Here is a 19,306-nt window from a genome sequence, read left to right on the forward strand (position 1 = left end):
ACAACGCGACATACAACACTTTTGTCTTCATGGGCTTCGGGATTCAGGGCTCGGATTTTGATCAAAATTGATTTTTCTTCTTTCCAATACTCTTTTCTCTCTCTCTCCAGAACTTTCTGGTCTTATTTGTATGAATAATGAGGAGAAAGACCTGAAATTTCATTTAAAAGGGTGTGGGTAATGGGCCTAACCCGGTTGGGCCCGAGTTGGGCCTAGCCCACTGACCTTTCGACCTTAAAACGTCCATACCTCCTTGTACCGACGTCACCTGGGAACCCACGACCTATGGTTGGAAAGCTAATTCAATTATATACAACTTCTATTTCTTGGTATTTTTCCAAATTCCAAACTTATAATACTGTTTTTTCCCCCCAAAGTCAGGTCATCCGAAAACGTTTTCTTAAAAATATTCGTTTCGAGGACTTCCACTTTGATTTGGCCCAAGGGTCCTTCTTGAGTTGTGTTTAACTTAACATATGTGATTTATATAATTTGTCACATGTCCCATAAAAAAAATCTTGACGTGTGGGCCCCACCTCAGCTTACAATTAATCCGACGTTCAAAAATACGGGATATAACACTAGCTCTTGGGGTGTGGATTAGGCCGAATACAGTAGCTTTTATCCGAATCATATATTTGTATTAAATTTTTTGTCAAATACGTACAAAATATTAATTAATAACCCAGTAACTTTAAAGAATTAAAACTCCGAACCCACAAGCTTCGAATCCTAACTCCGTCTCTGAATCTATTTCAACTATGCAATTGAGTAAGCGAGTTATAGTAAGCATGTGTTTTGGACATGATTTGGTAGAGATTTGAAAACAAAGAGTATTTGAAGTTAAATTGAAAAAAGATATTTGAAAGTTAAAACTATATATGTTTAGATATGGAAATAGAGTTGAAGTTTTGTGACCGAAAATTTAAATTTTTTTCAAAAACTTGTGAACTGAGTTTTTCAAGCTTCAAATTCTATATTTTAAGTTTGAAGTTAAAATAATGAACCGATTTGACAAACCAAACACTTATTATTTGGAATAATCTCCAAATATTATTTCAAATAACTCGCATCTTATTCCTTGTCAAACAACTCCTAATCATTTTATATTGCTAATTTAAGGAATCAGAAAGGTTTTTTTTTCCGACTAAAATATTCTTTTAAACTAATACATGTTGTTATGAATTATTTTATTTTTATGTAATTCCAAATGTGTAATTTTATTTCTTGAAGTGTATATGTTCTAGTTCTCACACACACACACAAAAAAAGTTAAATAGTTTAACCTGCTACTCCAAATTCCGCCACGTAAAATGGAAGGACGAGAATAGTAAATTTGTTTGACTTCTTCTAACAACTAACCTGTAATTAATATCACAGTATTACAATGCTCTTGCAACTGAAAATATCTCGTGCGCAATTTACTCCTTATCCGAAAGTCAATTTGGGCAGTAGTTGCTCCAAGTACTGCTCACCGACATTTTGCATGGATATGGGATCGGCTTGTCCAATCTATAAAATAATGTTGATAGAGGTGAATATATAATTTTAAATTTATGAGTTTTTAGTTTTAGCAAAAAATAATTTATTTTTATACATTAAGTAATTCTTAGTATAAATATAAACTTTTGATCAAAATTATTAAACTCTATGGAATTTGTAATTAGAACTCTAGCTCCACCTAATGTTGATTTGGATAGCTACAAAACGACGTTTGCAAGGAGATGTGGATGACGTGCGCATTTGCTTATCAGTTGTTATTTGTTGGTACTAATTTGAATTTGGCGTCAAGTTGTATGATTTGATACTTCACACTAATTAATTAAAAGCGACTTCTGCTCACCCATTTCCAAATTGGCAAAATATTGCAACCACACCTATAAATTACTAATATTTATATATTTTAAGCAAAGAAAACTCGGCGATTAACTAAATATCTTCATTATCACCCTATATTATATAATGTAAAAGGTAATACAACAAACAAATTTTGCGATAACATTGTAGCCCAGACGCATCTTCAGCTTAATAACTTTTAACAAAAAATGAGGCATGAAAAGCTAGCGACTTTAATTGTTTGATTAGTTTTAATTTAAGCTAATGGGTAATGACAAGTGACATTTCTTTTATAATTGCAAGCTTTAGAGTACTTGATTATCTTTACTTATAATAATAATAATAATAAGAAGAAGAAGAAGAAGAAACTCACTGTCTTGTATTACTGATTGCTGAGTTTGTGGTGTTAATGTTATAGTGGGGTATTCATGTTGGGTTTGCTATTTTTTTTTTATTTTTTTTTGTATGTATTATATACGCATCGATCTATTTTAACTTTGGTCGCGATAACGTGTGTACAAGTTTGCCAATATCTTCCTTTTTCGTTTATATGCTTTTTAACTTTTATAGACAAAATATTTATATGCCAAAATTAATCTTGAACTGTAACTACCCGCTAGGCCATTTTGGTAATTTTGCCTATTTTGTCCTGAAAGACTCTTCCCTAAGCCTTAGTTCGGTGTTTTTGATGTGCGGGAATGAGTGGCACGGTTATCGAGGCAATCAGTTTAGAATTGGAGTGAGAAACCTAAGTTTGATTTTTGGGTAGAAGTTTGACCAATAGTTGACTTTTGAGTAAACGTGTCCTGAATCGAATTTTGATAGTTTCGTTAGGTCTGGAACATGATTTGACTTGGTAGGATAGTTGGTTCGGGTCCCGAGGTGTTCGGGTGTGATTGGGTCATTGGTTGGAGCGCTAGGATTTCGATGTTTTGGAGTTGACCATATTCAACCCTGAGTCAACTGTGCGAGCGAGTTCATAGCGTGTTTTATGATTAAAAGACATATTTAGTTTGTGTCTGTGGGATTCCGAACGATGTTCGAGTGTTGAATCGGGACTCAGTGAAAACCAGATTTTTCTGGTGTTTGGTGTCCTTACTCGCGATCGCGTCAGGTGGCTCGTGATTGCGAGGGCACGCATGTGGGGCAGGGGCGAGTCACGGTTCATCGCAATCGCGAGTCATGGTCTCGCGGTGGGGATTAGTTAGCTTGGGAATGTCTCGCGATCGTGAATGCCAATTCGTAGCTGGGAAGATTTAAACCCCAAATACGAGTTTCATTTTTCATACACCATTTTAGAAGCTATAGACCTCGGTCTAAGGTCAAATCAAGTGTTATTTGCAAGTTTCATCATTAGGGTAAGTCCTTAAACTTTATCTAAGTGATTAATAATAATTTCTCCCATTTATTTATGATTCTAATCATGATTCCTAAGTAGAAAATTTGAGGGTTTTACCCTAGATTGGAATTTGAGATTTTGATAAATCGGAGGGAAATCCATGATGAGTTTAACATGATTTTATGGGTTTAGCTTGTTTAGTCTATGGGTAAGCCGAATTTAAGTTCAATTTCCAATTTTGCCCTTGGAGCTGGGGTTTGGTTATTTTGGGTTCATTTTGGGTTTTAGACTAAAGCATAGCAATATTGACGTTGTCAGATTAGTGTGACCAAGTAGAATACTGATTTGGCTGTGTTGAACTCGGATTCTTAGTAAATTACCATTTTGACCCTCGGGGTTTGGGGATGGAATTTTGAGTTGACTTTTCAACCTGAATTTTTTCTATGACAATATGAGTATCCTTAGAATTGTGTTTTAATTTAAAATCCGTATCTTGATAGATTTTGCTCGTTCGGAGGCGCTTCGAAAAGGGAAGACTCAAGTATAGAGTGTTGGTGGCACCCGCTCGGCCTTGAGGTACATGGTACTCCTTTAGAATTTAATTGGATGGCGCACATAGCCTACAAATGTTGATGGGGTATTGGGTGTGTGAAGAGGGCCCCACCTTAATGGTTGTGATGAACACTTAGGTGGATACTGGTGTATCTGTTTGGGAAGTTGTTGCATGATTAGGATGTTGTGTCGGGGAATGCATGTTAGGCCTACGGGCATTGGTTGTGGTGATAAATCCCCTTAGTTGGTATGGTTGTTGTTTATTTGGGCTATGATAGCCATGTTTGACTAATTCATGGGAGATTATCGACTTGTTTTGCATTCTTCACACCATATCTTGTTTGTAATATGAAAGTAACATCAATCTTGATCTCGAGGTGATATTATGTGATCCGTGATGAGTACATACTCATCCCTTACTTCATGCATTTGTTGATAGTTATTATTGTGCATTTCGTACTTATCCATGCATGCATACATTTATACACTCATTGTGATGAGGCATTTATGAGATATGAGATGGTTCATCGAGATGGGGAAAAATGTAAGATTGATGTGTTTAAGCCCGAAGGGAAATGATTCCTAGTATGATTATATGAGTTGCGCGGAGATGATCTACCATGATATGGTATGATTGATGTGGTTCTCACCTGGATGGTGTTGAGAGGTATATAGGCCTCGTGAGTTCCCCATGAGTCATGACTAGACGGAATGACCGCTATCATGTGCGTACCAAGTATGAGATTTGGCCAGTGCATTTACATACATGTATTCAATCATTTGGCTCATTGCATTCTCATATGATTATGGGCTACCGTCCTTGGGGTGGAACACGACTAAGGTTATAAGAGGCATACATATGTTGACTGTGTAGTTCTACTTGTTACTTGTATGTTTTGTTTCAATCTTTATATACTGTATGCGTTACTCCTTCATTTATGAAATCTACCGAGTACTGGTGTTTTTGTACTCGTCTACACTTGCTGCACTATTTTCTGGTGCAGATACAAACTCGTGCTCAGTTTTATCCCGCATGGCTGATTCCGAGGCCATCATTTTCAGATTCTAGTGTGAGCGACAGCTAGGCCTGCAGCCTTGGATTCTTATCTTGTGTTATTATGTCCTTTCCATTTAAGACAACTTTTTATTTTTGTGTTGATTGAAACGTGTATTCTATTTAGAAGCTCTTGAACGAGTCCATTCTAGAAGGGCCCGGGAGGTGCTCATAAATTTTCCGTTTTCATGACTCGAACTCAACTTCTTATTATGTGAAGAAATCTACTTCATCCCAACACATCCCTCTTGAGGTTAATGGCATCTCCCTCAGTCATAATCATCTATAGCTTTTTACTAGTAGTGTTTAATTTTTATTTTTATTTTTTATACTACACTCAATGAAAAATCGTTTTTACCTGTATAAGCATTTTTTTAAAATCATTTCATACCCAAAATTCATTGGTCCAACCTATCCCGATAAAAATTACGTATTCCAATCACATTTCTTAGTAGTATACTAGTATCTCGTTTTTTTCAATTCAACAATCAAATATTCTCGTTTCTCTATTCCATGAAAATATTTACTTTCCATTACATCTTTCTTAATTTCCGGTTTCAATTTTTTAACATACTATTTTTCAGAAGAAATTGGCTAAAAGAAGCACGGCAAAATTTAGTTATGAACGCCATTATTGTCCAGCCATATTTAGTTAGTCGTTGGACCTTTACAAATATAAATAGTGTACTACTATACGTATTCTTTTGTGTACCATGAACTCATTTCTGCCTTTTTAGTTCTCCTTCTAGATAATTCTATTGTCAACACATTAAATTTTGAAGCAGTACGCGTATGTTATTAGAACCTTATTATTCCTTTGTTCACTCTTCTAATTGTTCTCAATGGACTTTGCCCATCCCTTACTAGGGGTGTACATGGACCAGGTTGGTTCGGGTTTTCTAAAGACCAAACCAAACCAACTGCATCGGGTTTTTAAATCTATAAACCAAACTAAACCAACAAAAGTCGGGTTTTTCAACCTCGGGTTTTCTCGGTTTTTTCGGGTTGCTCGGGTTTTTCGAATTTTTTTCGGTAAAGTCTTCATACAAAGCATATAACTTATACTTCAAATATTTCTTTAGTCCTAGTAAGATACAACGATCTAATTAAGATATTTATTAAGAAAATAACACAAAATGTGATGAGAGATGACATTGTACTAAAATATTCAACGAAAAAAAAATAATGAAATTGCATAAAATAAAATTATCACAATCTAAAAGTACTAAGTCATGCTAAAATAAGTACGGCTACTAAGTATTAATTACATGACTAAATATTAAAGAAAAAAATAAAATTAAGTTATGCATTTTCACTTTCTAAATTAATATAAAACTAAAGAATACATATCAAAATTATTGTCATTCCAGTGTTAGATATGAATTTCTTTTGTTAGCATTAGTATTGATTTGATTTTTGTTGAGTTTTAGTTGAGTTACTAATATCATTGGGCTATAAAACTTATTAAACCATTCAAAAGTCTAATTCCAAGCTTGAAATAATATGTTAAAAGACAAAAAATTATGAAAAAGTTAAAGAAACATTTATAAATTACATTATAAATAAATATTTCTATGTATAAAATGTGTTTGAAATTTTATAAATGTAATGTCGGGTTGGTTTGATTCGGTTTGACTTTTTTTAGTTAAAACCAAACCAAACCAATAATGTTCGGGTTTTTCTTTTTAAAACCAAACCACTAGTCGAGTTTTTTTCTCGGTTTAGTTCGGATTATCGGTTTGGTGCGGTTTGTCGGTTTGCTTTGTACACCCCTATCCCTTACAAAACAATAAATGAAGAGTATTTACTATGACTCGTATTAATTGAGTCTTCTTTCTCGTATGCTGAAAGTTACTACCAAATTGTTGTATTATATGGGACTTAAGTTACACTATATAGTATTTTAAAAATGTTGTAAAACATAATCTGTTTTATTTTTATAAACTACTAATGCCATTTATTATGGACGATTTAAAACTCCAAATGATGACACAAGTGGCTCGAAACTTAGCCAGATTAGTTATTGAACAAAAACTTGATCTATTAATTTGACTGATCAAGACAAAGAAATACAAAAATGACGCTACTTTAAAATCAGAAAATCTATAATTGACTAGTAATTTTATTATATCATTCTTTGTGACGGTTTTGCTGTTATAGTATCACATGTTATATGCAGTGGTGGAGCCAGGATTTCTGCTGAGGGGTTCAAAATATAAAAAAGTAAACATACGAACAAGCCTATAGGGGTTCAACATCTACTATATATAGATAAAAAATAATATTAACCTTATAAAAATAGTATTTTTCTCTGTCGAGGGAGTTCGAATGAACACTCTCGGCTCTATGTGGCTCTGCCACTGGTAATATGTTTTAAATTTGATATTTGGGCCGGAAATCGAACAAAAAAAATCTACTCCATTATTGAGCCATTATAAGTTACGTAGAATAGTTATAACATCTAAAATGCCTAGAAAATGCAGTTTCTACTGAGAAAGGAAAATAAGAAAGAGACCCCATATGGGGTTTGGTTAATATGGAAAATTGTGGACGTGTTGTGAAAGCGCCACTTCAACTTCACTTTCAATCTCGATAAGATCTTACTTTTAGAAAGAAAAAGTAGATAGATAGACATAGCTCCCAACTTTACTATAATTAACAGACCTTACACTTTCTTGCATCCCATATTCACATTACCGAGAGTGAGAAAAGCGTCTGTGTTTACTGTTCCAAAACAACTAAACCTTGCCAAGTAACTGTTGTAGAATTACACGTTTTATTAAGTCAACTTTGTACGAGGATGAGTAATTAGTAAAGATCATTGATTTCACGCATAGTTTAGCACCAATTAGGCCTGGGAATTTATTGTTTTGTTATAGGCATCATGTGGGCACGGGGGCAGACGTAGGAAGTGATGCTGGCTTTGCTTAGTCTTCAACTGTATCTTTTGGAGGTAATTTTCTATGCAATTTGTTACCAACTACTTTTTTTGTTGTTACACAGTGCTATTCGGGCTAGCTCGCTGGTGTCCCTGCTACATTCCACAAGCACAAATATTGGATAACTAGACACACCGAGGCTTGACATATTGATAAGAAATCACCTAATATGTTTTTATTTTTGTCGCGGGATTTGACCTAGACCTCATGATTCTCCCCATTTATTACTGACTACTTGCATCAGTCTTAGTGTTTTCTTCTTCTAAGGAGTTTGATTTGTTGTAATTGTTACCGTTTTGTTTAGGAAGGGGAATGGTGGAGGTATAGGCGAATTCATGATTTGAATTTTATGTATAAATATTTTTTTAGTGGAATTCTCAACATATATACAGAGTCTGAGCCAAAATTAATGAGTTTGGATAAACCCATAACTTGTACACGAGGTCCGACTTTGAGGGATTACGGGAAATGGAAGAAGGATAAGAGGGTGATGTTTTGAGTAGATGTTCTTATTTTGCTTTAAGATCATCTTTTATGGGTAGTTAACTACTCTGAATATGAAACGAAAAGAATGTTTCCGATGTAGGAGTAATGATGTTCTAGCTTATTCTATCATTCAAAAGAAAGGTCTTTTTGGATGTTTACTGCTGATCCTCATTAATTCATGAACTAAATATGTTCCACACCAGTTCCAAGATTTTGTTGTGGTGAAACGTAGCTGGAGTAGTCGTTGCCAAGTTCATTAAGGATCTACTCCCTCCATCCCATATTAGTTGTCCACATTACTATAAATATCCCTCCCAAAATACTTATTCATTTATAAAATCAAGATAAAATTAATTAAGTTTTTCCTACTTTGTCCTTAACATTTTTTTTTTAAAGTAACAAATTTTGATTAGAATGCAATTAATTGGAGAGAGATAAGGGTAATGTAATAAAAATATACTTTTATTTCTGAGTTTTTTAAAGGTGTGTAAAAGAGAAAGTGGATAAGTAATATCGGAGGGAGTACCATATAAGCTACTGGACACTTGTCTACTTATATAATGTAAAAATATTAATTAAAGACGGTTGAATGCTTCAATCTTGATTGGGCCTACTCAACTGTCTACTGATAGGAGCAAATTGATTGACATGAAACAGGACAAATTTGCACAGGTTCAACATTTTTAAATACTTTGCACCTTCCCTCTCAATCTTCATAACACATCTTTTGAATCCTTTAGTTTTTTTCTTTGACAGGTCAACTGCTAAAAAACTCTCATGGCATTCTCAATTTCTCTTCCAGCCTTCGTTCATCCTCAACTCCAACATGTTGTTGCAAAGATGTCTCTGTTCGACACAATTTTGTTCTATGTTAGTGTCCTCCGTTCCCCTCTTTTAACCGTGCACATGTGATGTTGCTTTTGCTAATGCTCATTTTTATTTATACATCAGGTGGTACATCTTGTGGACAAGTTTAATTTATGGCATAGATTACCAGTGTTACTCGGGCTTGCTTACTTAGGAATAAGAAGACACTTGCACCAGCGATACAACTTATTACATGTAGGAAAAGTTAATGGCAAGAAATATGACACACAAGAGTTTGCCTATCGAACTGCTGATGGTACGTGCAATCATCCTGTGGATCATTTAGTTGGCAGTCAAGGAACCTTCTTTGGCCGCAACATGCCACCATCAACTTCAACTTATGGGGTAAGCTAAAATGCAATCAATTATGCCTTGCTAATCAAATCATGGAAAATTAGCAGCTTTCTGTTCCTATCCAAGCTCTCTTTGATAGTTTCAACTTTCGTTTACTTATACCAATCAGACTTCTCTATAACGGCGTCGTTTGTACACATATTTTCTGGTTGCTATAGCCAAATGCTGTTAAAGAGAAACATTTAATATAACATAGCATGAAAAAATTGGAAAAAAAAATAATACTTGGCTGTTATAGTGAAATGATGTTATAGAGGATGGTTGTAATAGAGAGGTCTGACTGTACTAGATATTTCAGTTTTCTGTTCACAGATTAGGGGGTGCAAAATTAGTCTGTTGAACCTATTTCAATTCTTTATGCTGATCTTTTTGGATAGCTAATTAGCATGGTCCAATAAATGTGCCTTAGTCATATTCCTATCTGAAATTTATAGCTTGAGATCTCTCATTCACTTGTGACAATATCATTTCATTATGCAGCTGCTGGAACCTCACCCTGTAACAGTGGCCACGAAGCTCTTTGAAAGAAGAAAGTACACAGATTGCGGGTGCCAATTCAACATGATAGCGTGCGCGTGGGTGCAATTTATGATCCATGATTGGAATGACCATATGGAGGACACTGAACAGGTACCTAGTTCTTGCAAAAATATAGGCATGAAATAATTCATCACTTGTTGCAATAACTGGCAAAAGTTGTCATTTTCTGTTGATTAGCTTGTTAGAGTTGGTATTAAGGAAAGTTCTTGAAGACTGTAAAGAAGAGATCACTGTTTTTATTTTCCAATTATGTTAGAACTGGAGGATATTAAAAGGTCAATTGTGGGCTATATGAACTTAAAAGAATAGATATTCGTCATGGTCAAGGACTCAAGGTGTGTTTTCTGTTTATCTGACACAAATTTTTTGACAGGTGGAGCTTAGAGCTCCTCAAAATGTTGCAGCAGGGTGTCCGTTGAAGTCATTTAAGTTCCTTAAGACCAAAAGACTTCCCACAGGTTCACCTGATTTGAAGTTTGGGCATTTGAATTCAAGGACCCCATGGTGGTGAGTAGACTCAAAGACTCTATATTCCCACAGAGAAACCTTGAGATTCTCTCTGAACTATTGCGATTAGTCCAAACCCCTTCATCCTAAAATCTAAAACTGTCATAAATTTACCAAAGCATGAATACTCCCACAATCGAATGGGAGTATTGCATGTTATGTTCAATTGAGCAAAATAGAGTCGATTAAAATCGATAGTGAAGTAAGTGAAATGCTATATCAAAGTGCTGCTTAGTAATATGCTAAAAGTGCTGATGGATTATATATGTTCCTGCTGTTTTTGTTAGGGATGGTAGTGTAATATATGGCAACCACGAAGGGGACATGATTAGGGTGAGAACATTTAAAGACGGAAAGCTCAGGGTCTCAGGGGATGGACTTCTTGAACATGATGATAAAGGCATTCCAATATCCGGAGATGTCCGAAACCATTGGGCAGGCTACTCTCTCTTGCAGGCCTTGTTTGTGAAGGAACATAATGCCATATGTGATATGCTTAAAGTAGGTTCTCTTTTCTATGGTTATATTCGCTATATGGAAATGTGAAGTTTACTTCGTGGAAGAGGATGAGTTTGCTTAAAATCTTTTTTTGTTTTTTTGTCAGGAACATTACCCTGAATTTGATGATGAAACGTTGTACCGACATGCAAGATTGATAACTTCAGCGGTCATTGCTAAAATCCATACTATTGATTGGACGGTTGAACTTGTTAAGACTGATACTCTAGTGGCAGGAATGAGAATCAATTGGTAAGCCTAGTGCTAAGTACAAATATTAGTACTAAATAAATTCTATGTTGCCCAGATCCTCCAAAATTGTCATCGCACCTGTGTCTGATCCCTAAAGAATAATGCGTTTTTGGACTATCCGACCCGGGGGGGGGGGGGGGGGGGGCTGCGACATTTTTTGAGGATCCTAGCAGACTTAGTATAAAATAGCAAATCCTACATGGAGTAGGACTGAATGGCTAACATTAACTATTAATGTTAACTAACAAAGCCTAATCTGATTCAGGTATGGCCTTTTGGGGAAGAGAATCAAGGATTTGTTAGGACCCAAGTTTGGACCAGTACTGAGTGGATTAGTTGGTCTTAGAAGGCCCAGAGATCACGGTACTCCCTACTCATTAACTGAAGAGTTTGTTAGCGTCTACAGAATGCACTCACTTTTACCTGACAATATTGTTCTGAGGGACTTGAAGTCGACTACATCAGAAGACAAATCCTTGCCTATTCAAAAGGAGTATGTTATCCAATTCCACATTTTGCATATAAGCAAATTGTAGGATATATGTATCTCTAACCGTCTGATTTGATCAGGATTCCGATGACAGAAATGATTGGGAAAGAGGGTGAAAGGAGCTTGTCCAAAATTGGTATGGAGCAGATGCTGGTATCGATGGGTCATCAATCATGTGGAGCTGCTACGTTGTGGAATTATCCATCATGGATGAGGAACCTTGTTCCTCATGATATTGATGGAGATGATAGACCTGATTTAGTTGACATGGCCGCCTTGGACAGTATGTTTAATTTATCCCTCACTTAGTCCTAGTGGACTTTCATTTGCATTTTTTTCCATCTTATCTTGACATTACATGCTAACTTTCTAATTGAACAGTTTATAGAGATAGAGAGAGGGGAATTCCGCGGTACAATGAGTTCAGAAGGAATTTGCTGATGGTACCAATTAGCAAGTGGGAAGATTTAGCTGATAATGAAGAAGTAATTGAGGCTCTACAAGAAGTATATGGCGATGATGTTGAGAAACTTGATCTCCAAGTTGGTCTACACGCGGAGAAGAAAATCAAAGGCTTCGCCATTAGTGAGACTGCCTTCTTTATATTTGTGCTCATTGCATCAAGGTATGCAAAGTCAATGAGTCTAGTGATCATAGTTTGAATTGATTTTCATGCTAATTCGCGCGGCTATTTTTTTTTTTTTTCCAGGAGGCTAGAAGCTGACCGATTCTTCACAACTGATTTCAATCCGCAAACCTACACAGAGAAGGGCTTCGAATGGGTTAACAAGACAGAGACATTAAAGGACGTTATCGATCGACACTTTCCTGAAATGACAAAGAAATACATGAGATGCACAAGTGCATTCTCAGTGTGGAGTTCGGATCCAGATCCTAGACACTACTTACCTCTCTATTTGAGACCAGCAACCTAATACTCTATTAGGTCGAATGTGAATTTTTTGTAACCTTTGTATGAGATGAATATGTAAAAGACGTGGCTAAGTTACATGTATAATATAAAGTGGCCCTAGTTTACAGTCAGATGAACAAACCACCGGGAGTTTAGACGAGAGTTGGTTTGACTGCCCTAACTACGACGTAGTCCATGGAGGCGTAGATTTGTAGCATACTTGGGGTAATTAGTGGAATAATGTATTAGTGCATGTGATGCACTTGTTTGTTTATGTAAGTTTTTTTCAACTATTTTCTATCTAATGATGACTGTAGGAAATAAATGGTTTCCTCATCAAGTTGAACTTGATCATTTTTATTTGTATAAGGAAGCGTAATTCGTGTAAAGCTTATTTGCACTTATTTTACACCAAATCGTACTAATTTATTATGATGAAGTTATAAATGAGGGTGAGAGTGTATATTAATTTACTATGGTTTAGTGATAAAAACTCCGCAAAGATGTGTTATGTATTTATTGGGTTGATGTAAATATCAAGTGCAGGTAAGTTATTACATCTAAAAAAATTCCACTATTAAGTAGAGGGCAAAACACATAAATTGACCCTTAAACTTGTTCCGAAAAGTCATTTTCACATTTAAACTATTCTGGCGACCCATTACATACCTAATATATTTAAAAGTGATATTTTTTGCTCCTTAAAAGCTGATGTGGCACAATATTAAAAAAAAAAAAGAGGCGCGTTTTAATTATATATTATTTATTTTTCCTTTTTTTTATTGTAAAATTCAATTTTTTTTAACCCCCACCGCACCCGTCATTTTCCCTGCCCACCAAATTCATCTTCATTTTTTCTTCCATCTCCATCTTCCTTCCCTCCTCTGTAGCAAAGACATAAACCAAAATTTTAGATAAATTTGTTACTCCATGAAAACCTTTTGGTGGAATTTTGGATAATTTTGTCAAGTTTGGATTGTCTAGAAGAAGAAGATGAAGCAAACGGGTATTTGTGGGTTTCCTTAAATTAGTGATTTGAATGAGAACTAGAAGCAAAATTGGAAGAAGATGGTCCGTTGGAAATTATTGTTAAAGAGGAAGAATGGTGTGGGGCGTCGGGGCGGGGGTGACGTGGTCGAAGCTTTGATGGCTAAAATCTGTTTTTGCTATTAAAGAGCCTATTTTAACTCATAGATCCATAAATCCAATGGAGTTTGCTGAGATTTAGTACTAATCTAGTTTTCAATTGCTTCAGTCCAAAAGTTTTTTTTTTTTTTGTGGGCACCATTGAAGCAACGTAGCATCACCAATGCTCCGTCTATCTTCTCCGGCAAACTGGGTCACTTTATTTCATGTTGCTATTATGCTTATTATTTCATATAGATGAGCTTGTATTTTATGTCGATTTGTGATTTTCCATCAAACTATTTCTGATGATAGTGTTTTTTTGATATGTGAAATTGCAGTGATGGTGGTGGTATTAGGTGGTGGCTGATGGTGGTTAGACAAGAACAAATAGAAAAAAAACCCCGTATATAAATAAAAAAAGAAAAATTATGAAAGAATAAATAAAATATAAATTTATTGTATTTCTAAGATTAGCAACCACGTGTCGTTGACGTGTCGCGCACGTGTGGAACACTCCCACACATGAGATTGGTTTTCAGTTCTCAGGGGTAAATAATATCACTTTTAAATATATTAGATGTGTAATGGGTTGCTAGAATAATTTAAGTGTGAAAATGACTTTTGGGGACAAGTTTAAGGGTCAATTTATGTCTTTTGCCAAATAGAGCCAATTACATGCAAAAAGAATATGAATCTTAGCAGCTCAGTTGGTTAGCTATTTGAATTTTTCACTTTGTTAGTGAGGGTTTGATTCCCTACAATGTAATCCCCTCTCATTTTCCTCCCTTATTTTTTTCCCTTTAAATTACATGCAAACATGGCTTAACTAAAAAGCTTAAGTAGGCGTTTGGCCATGAAATCAAATATTTTTCACTTTATTTGGTACTTTGGCGTTGAAGTTGAAGATGGAGTTGTGTTTGGTTATAGTTTTTACAAAGAATATTTAGTTGTTTGAATGTATTGAAAGTGAAAATAATTTTTTTGATGTTTTTCAAATTTTAAATATACTTGTATTTATTTGGAATTTATGGCCAAATGTTGATTTTGAAATAAAGTGAAAACGTTTTCCAAAAAAAAATGAAAATTTTTCATGGCCAAACGGGCCCTAAAAAAGAAAAAAAGAAGAAGCGATTTTTACGTTCGCGCGGAAAATTTTCCTATGACTCCAAAATTTCAAATTTATCTTCGCGGTAAAAAACATTAAAATGAGGAACCTCCAAGTTACAGTACTTGGTACAAGTGAAAACAACATACGAATAAATGTCCACCACATGTGCATTGACTTAGTGTTTAAGTACGTGGTGCCTTCCCATTGGATGGTACATTTTGATGCCGTCAGTGTACTGTTACTTTACGTTTTTACTACAAGGTATATATACACACAGCTCATTTTTCAACACTTGCGCTTCTTCCCGCCATTTTCTCCCACTTGTTCCAATCTCCATTTTTTCATCTACAGATCCAAAAGTTCAAGGAAGAAAAATACCCAGAAGCTTCTAGAAGAATTAAAGAGAAGAAAAATGGGTATCAAAGATCTCCTCAGGTTTATGAAGCCCTATGTTGAAACTGCCCATGTAAAAAAATACGCTGGCAAAAGGGTAAACATTACATTTCCTTTCCTTTCACTTCAATTCAATATTCAAATTCATCACATTTATCGCATTGTGTGTTTTAATAAAAATCCTATTTTTTTTGGGGTATAGGTTGGAATTGATGCTTATTCTTGGCTTCATAAAGGAGGTATTTTGATTTGGTTTGACATGTATTAATCAAGATTCAATTTTTGAAACTTATTTTGTGGTTTTAAATTGGTGGAATCAATAAAAGATGTAATTTTCAGCATATACATGGGAGCTTTGTCTTAATTCGGAGGTGACAAGAAATTAATTTGATTTGACATGCATTAATCAAGATTCAATTTTTGTTTATTTTGTGGTTTTAAGTGGATGGAATCAAATAAAAGCTGTAATTTTCAGCATATACATGTAGTATGGAGCTTTGTCTTAATTCGGAGATGACAAGAAATTAATTTGATTTGACATGTATTAACAAAGTTTCAATTTTTGTAACTTATTTTGTGGTTTCAAATGGGTAGAATCAGTAAAAGCTGTGATTTTCAGCATATTCATGTAGTATGGAGCTTTGTCTTAACTCGGAGGGCGACAAGAAATTGCAGTACTTGAACTACTTCATGCATCGAATCAATATGCTTCGACATTATAAGATCATTCCCGTAGTTGTTTTTGACGGCGGAAACTTACCCTGCAAGGGGGCTACTGAAGACGAGAGGCACAAGTGTGTATTCCAAAACTTAATTCTTTTTAATTGATGCCCAATTTTTCGTTATACTACTAGCTTTCTGGATAGTGAATCTTTATTTCAATATAGGAGAAGGCAAACAAACAGAGATCAGGCAATGTTGAAGCTAAAGGAAGGAAATGTTGGTGGCGCCATTGAGCTCTTCCAGGTTACAATTATTCTGTTATAATTATGGTATATGCCGTTTCTTTATTAATCCCTCAGCTAACTACTCGGCGTGGTTTGATTATGTTCAAAATGCCTAAAGGGCTGCGGTCTTTGACCTAAGATGTTTAATGCACTATCCAGTCAGGTAGCAAACTAATTTTTCCATTTCTAATGCTTCATATGCAGAGGGCAATAAGTGTCACTCCATCAATGGCACATCAACTCATACAGGTACTTTAAGTCATAAAAGACATTTAATCAAGAAGTTTATTGTTTTTTTTTTTTTTTTTTGACTTTTGCATCAACATACAAGTTCCTGGAATTTCCAGTTGTTTGACATGATTTCAATTTTACATATCTGTCAGTTCATGATTTCAAGTAATCCACCTGTATTTATGATCTTCTACATGTGCAGATTCTGAAGTCAGAGAATATAGAATTTGTTGTAGCACCATATGAAGCTGATGCACAATTAGCCTACTTGTCTTACCTTGAAGAAGAAAAGAAGGGAATTGTGGCAGTAATTTCTGAGGATAGCGACTTACTGGCATATGGATGTCCCGCTGTAAGACATTCTCAAATACTTTGATATGGCACGATGGAGGTTACTGCTCTCCTAACAGCTTAATTCCCTTTACTTAGAATCTAGTCAACCTATGTTGATTTATGTGCTTGTCAACAGGTTTTCTTTAAGATGGATGCCCATGGCAATGGTCAAGAAGTGGTACTAGACAATGTTTTCAGTTGTGTTACTCGTGTTCCTTCCTTCAGACATTTCAACAAAGATTTATTTACAGGTTACTCTCAATTTCTAGCTTTAAACTCATTTGCATTGATAACCAAAACTAAAACATTTAGAAGTCATTATACTCTACTATCATCTTGCTGAAAGTGATAGCCTTTCTGAATAACACGTGATTGTCTTACTTCTTTGTAACTTTTATGATATTTACATTATTCACCATTTGCAGGCATGTGTATCTTAGCTGGCTGCGATTTTCTTCCGTCAGTCCCTGGTATAGGAATTACAAAAGCTTATAATCTGGTCTCCAAGTATCGTAACTTAGATCGAGTAAGCATATTCTCTATTTGCTTAAAGCAGAGAAGTTTATCTTCTTGCATCTGTAATTGTTGAATAATTTCTATTAATAGAAAATTTCTTATGCCCGTTGATTAATTTCTACTATGAAAAAGAATTCTCTACACCTAGACTTTACTATTAATATGAAACATGAAAGACTACAATGCCATCATAATTTACTGTCATCTATCATGTTCTCCAAGTAAATGCTGTCAGAATTTACTTGGTTCGTGTAATGAGGAAATGTTAAATTTGTGCTGTCCCATGTTATTTTTAGCTTAAGATGTCCTGAAAAGATTTATACCGTTAGAACCTCATTACTGAAAATCATTTTCCAATTTTTAACAGGTTCTTTCCATGTTAAAGTTTGAGAAGGGAGATCAAGTGCCTGAAGATTACACAAAATCATTTAAAGAAGCCGTTGCAGTTTTCCATCATGCTAGAATGTGAGTCTAACAACTGACATGACAGCCTTTTGATATAGTTCTGCCCTTTGTTCTGACTGCTGACGCATGAATGATCAACTTTTCTTCTATGTTTGATCAGATATGATGTTAGTTTGAAGCGGATCAAGCACTTGAAACCCGTTCCAGAAGAGCTGTTGCAGTTTCTGGATGAAGAACTTGACTTCTTAGGACCGTATCCTTTAGTTACTTGGACCGTATTCTCTAACCTTTTGCATAATAGTGCTTTAAATTTCTATATCCGATGCTTTTGCAATGAAAGGTCTGGCAAACTTTTTCTCCTTGACAGTCACTAGAGAAATTCTTCCATCATTGGCAACTGCAATTGCTCAAGGTAACATAGATCCTTGTACAATGGAGGCCTTCAATGTCTTTCCAAGTATGGTAAATCACGTGTCTACTGCAAACATCAAGAAAATTTGTGGTCCCTTCTCTCGACAAGAGGCATCTACTCAAGCTTCAAAAGACAGCACAGTTTTTGCTATTTCTTCAAGTAAATCCAGAAAAGAAACAACAGGCAAGCCGACATTCAGATAGTCATTAATACCACAATCTTTTTCTAGCACATTTAAGTGGAACTAAGGTCATTTAAATGGCATGAATGGGGCCTTGGAGTAACACTACAGTTGTCTCGTGTATAGGTCATAGGTTTGAGCCGTGGAAGAAGCCACTAATGATTGCATTAGATTAGGCTGTCTACATAAAAACCCCTTGGGGTGCAGCCCTTCCTGCACTGCTAACGCGGGATGCTTTGTGCACCGAGCTGCTCTTTTTTATTTAAATGGCACTAAGGGGTTAGATCATGTGTTGGCAAAGTGATAATGATATTTCAATATTTTGTTTACAGTTTTTGTTGTCATTTTCAGTGGAGTCGAAGCAAGCCTCGGATGAATGGAAGCAGAGTCAATTTATGGAAGAAAGTGAGTGCTTAGAGGAAGCAGTAGCTCTTCAAAACATGCTATGCCCTTCAATATCAACTCGGAAATTGGTGGGAGAACAGAAAATGAGTCATCAGAAAGAAGTGTTGAAAGTTCCAGATAACAATCCTTTTAGGAAAAGAAAAGTGGAGGAAATTGAGCCAGATGAGATGGATAGTGTTACTGAACTAGTCTCAGAAATAACTGAGGTTGAAAGACTGGAAGTTGTATGTACCACTCCAGAATCACAAAAAAGTGTGGAATCTAAGCCGGTTAACAGGATTGAGTCAAGAAGAGTTACCAAAGAAAAGAAGGTTAAGAGGAGTAATTGTCAAAGTTCAGAAAACAAGAAAAACACTATATTGAATTTCTTTTCTCGAGTGTAATTTATAAAATTTTGCTCCACATCTATTTCCTGTGTCAATCACTTTTTTCTAGTCTAGAATCTCGTAAATTTCTTAATTTTATCATCAATTATACATAACTACTGTCATTGTTCCACTGATAAGCAATCTGTGATATAATTTAAGTTCTCATTTAGGTCTAGACTAAGTTAGCCTTTCATCATCTGGACTTCTAGTAACCATTACACCAATAGTTTGATAACTAATGCTTATCAAATA

At 35.3% G+C, this 19,306-nt stretch overlaps 2 protein-coding genes across 3 annotated transcripts; both read left to right on the plus strand.

The window, feature by feature from the left end:
• Positions 1 to 7,447: 7,447 nt before the first annotated feature.
• Positions 7,448 to 13,016, plus strand: LOC132633237 (alpha-dioxygenase 2-like). The gene is made up of 11 exons (XM_060349514.1): positions 7,448 to 7,734; positions 8,963 to 9,076; positions 9,158 to 9,418; positions 9,908 to 10,057; positions 10,341 to 10,474; positions 10,762 to 10,975; positions 11,079 to 11,224; positions 11,490 to 11,717; positions 11,795 to 11,997; positions 12,096 to 12,339; positions 12,424 to 13,016. The coding sequence occupies exons 2-11, from the start codon at positions 8,984 to 8,986 to the stop codon at positions 12,647 to 12,649; spliced, it is 1,899 nt and encodes a 632-aa protein (XP_060205497.1). The 5' UTR covers positions 7,448 to 7,734; positions 8,963 to 8,983; the 3' UTR covers positions 12,650 to 13,016.
• A 1,678-nt stretch (positions 13,017 to 14,694) lies between these two features.
• Positions 14,695 to 19,186, plus strand: LOC132633238 (exonuclease 1). 2 transcript variants are annotated; one of them, XM_060349516.1, is made up of 12 exons: positions 14,695 to 15,353; positions 15,459 to 15,495; positions 15,851 to 16,050; positions 16,144 to 16,222; positions 16,408 to 16,452; positions 16,637 to 16,786; positions 16,904 to 17,018; positions 17,193 to 17,293; positions 17,651 to 17,748; positions 17,849 to 17,941; positions 18,063 to 18,283; positions 18,633 to 19,186. In XM_060349516.1, exons 3-12 carry the CDS (start codon positions 15,890 to 15,892, stop codon positions 19,067 to 19,069), a joined length of 1,500 nt encoding a protein of 499 aa, XP_060205499.1. In that variant the 5' UTR covers positions 14,695 to 15,353; positions 15,459 to 15,495; positions 15,851 to 15,889; the 3' UTR covers positions 19,070 to 19,186. The 2 variants fall into 2 exon arrangements, with proteins under 2 accessions (XP_060205499.1, XP_060205498.1); XM_060349515.1 differs by having other exon boundaries at positions 14,696 to 15,353; positions 15,876 to 16,050.
• Positions 19,187 to 19,306: the final 120 nt, after the last annotated feature.

The sequence above is a fragment of the Lycium barbarum genome, chromosome 3 (genome assembly GCF_019175385.1).
Source record: "Lycium barbarum isolate Lr01 chromosome 3, ASM1917538v2, whole genome shotgun sequence".
NCBI lineage: Eukaryota > Viridiplantae > Streptophyta > Magnoliopsida > Solanales > Solanaceae > Lycium > Lycium barbarum.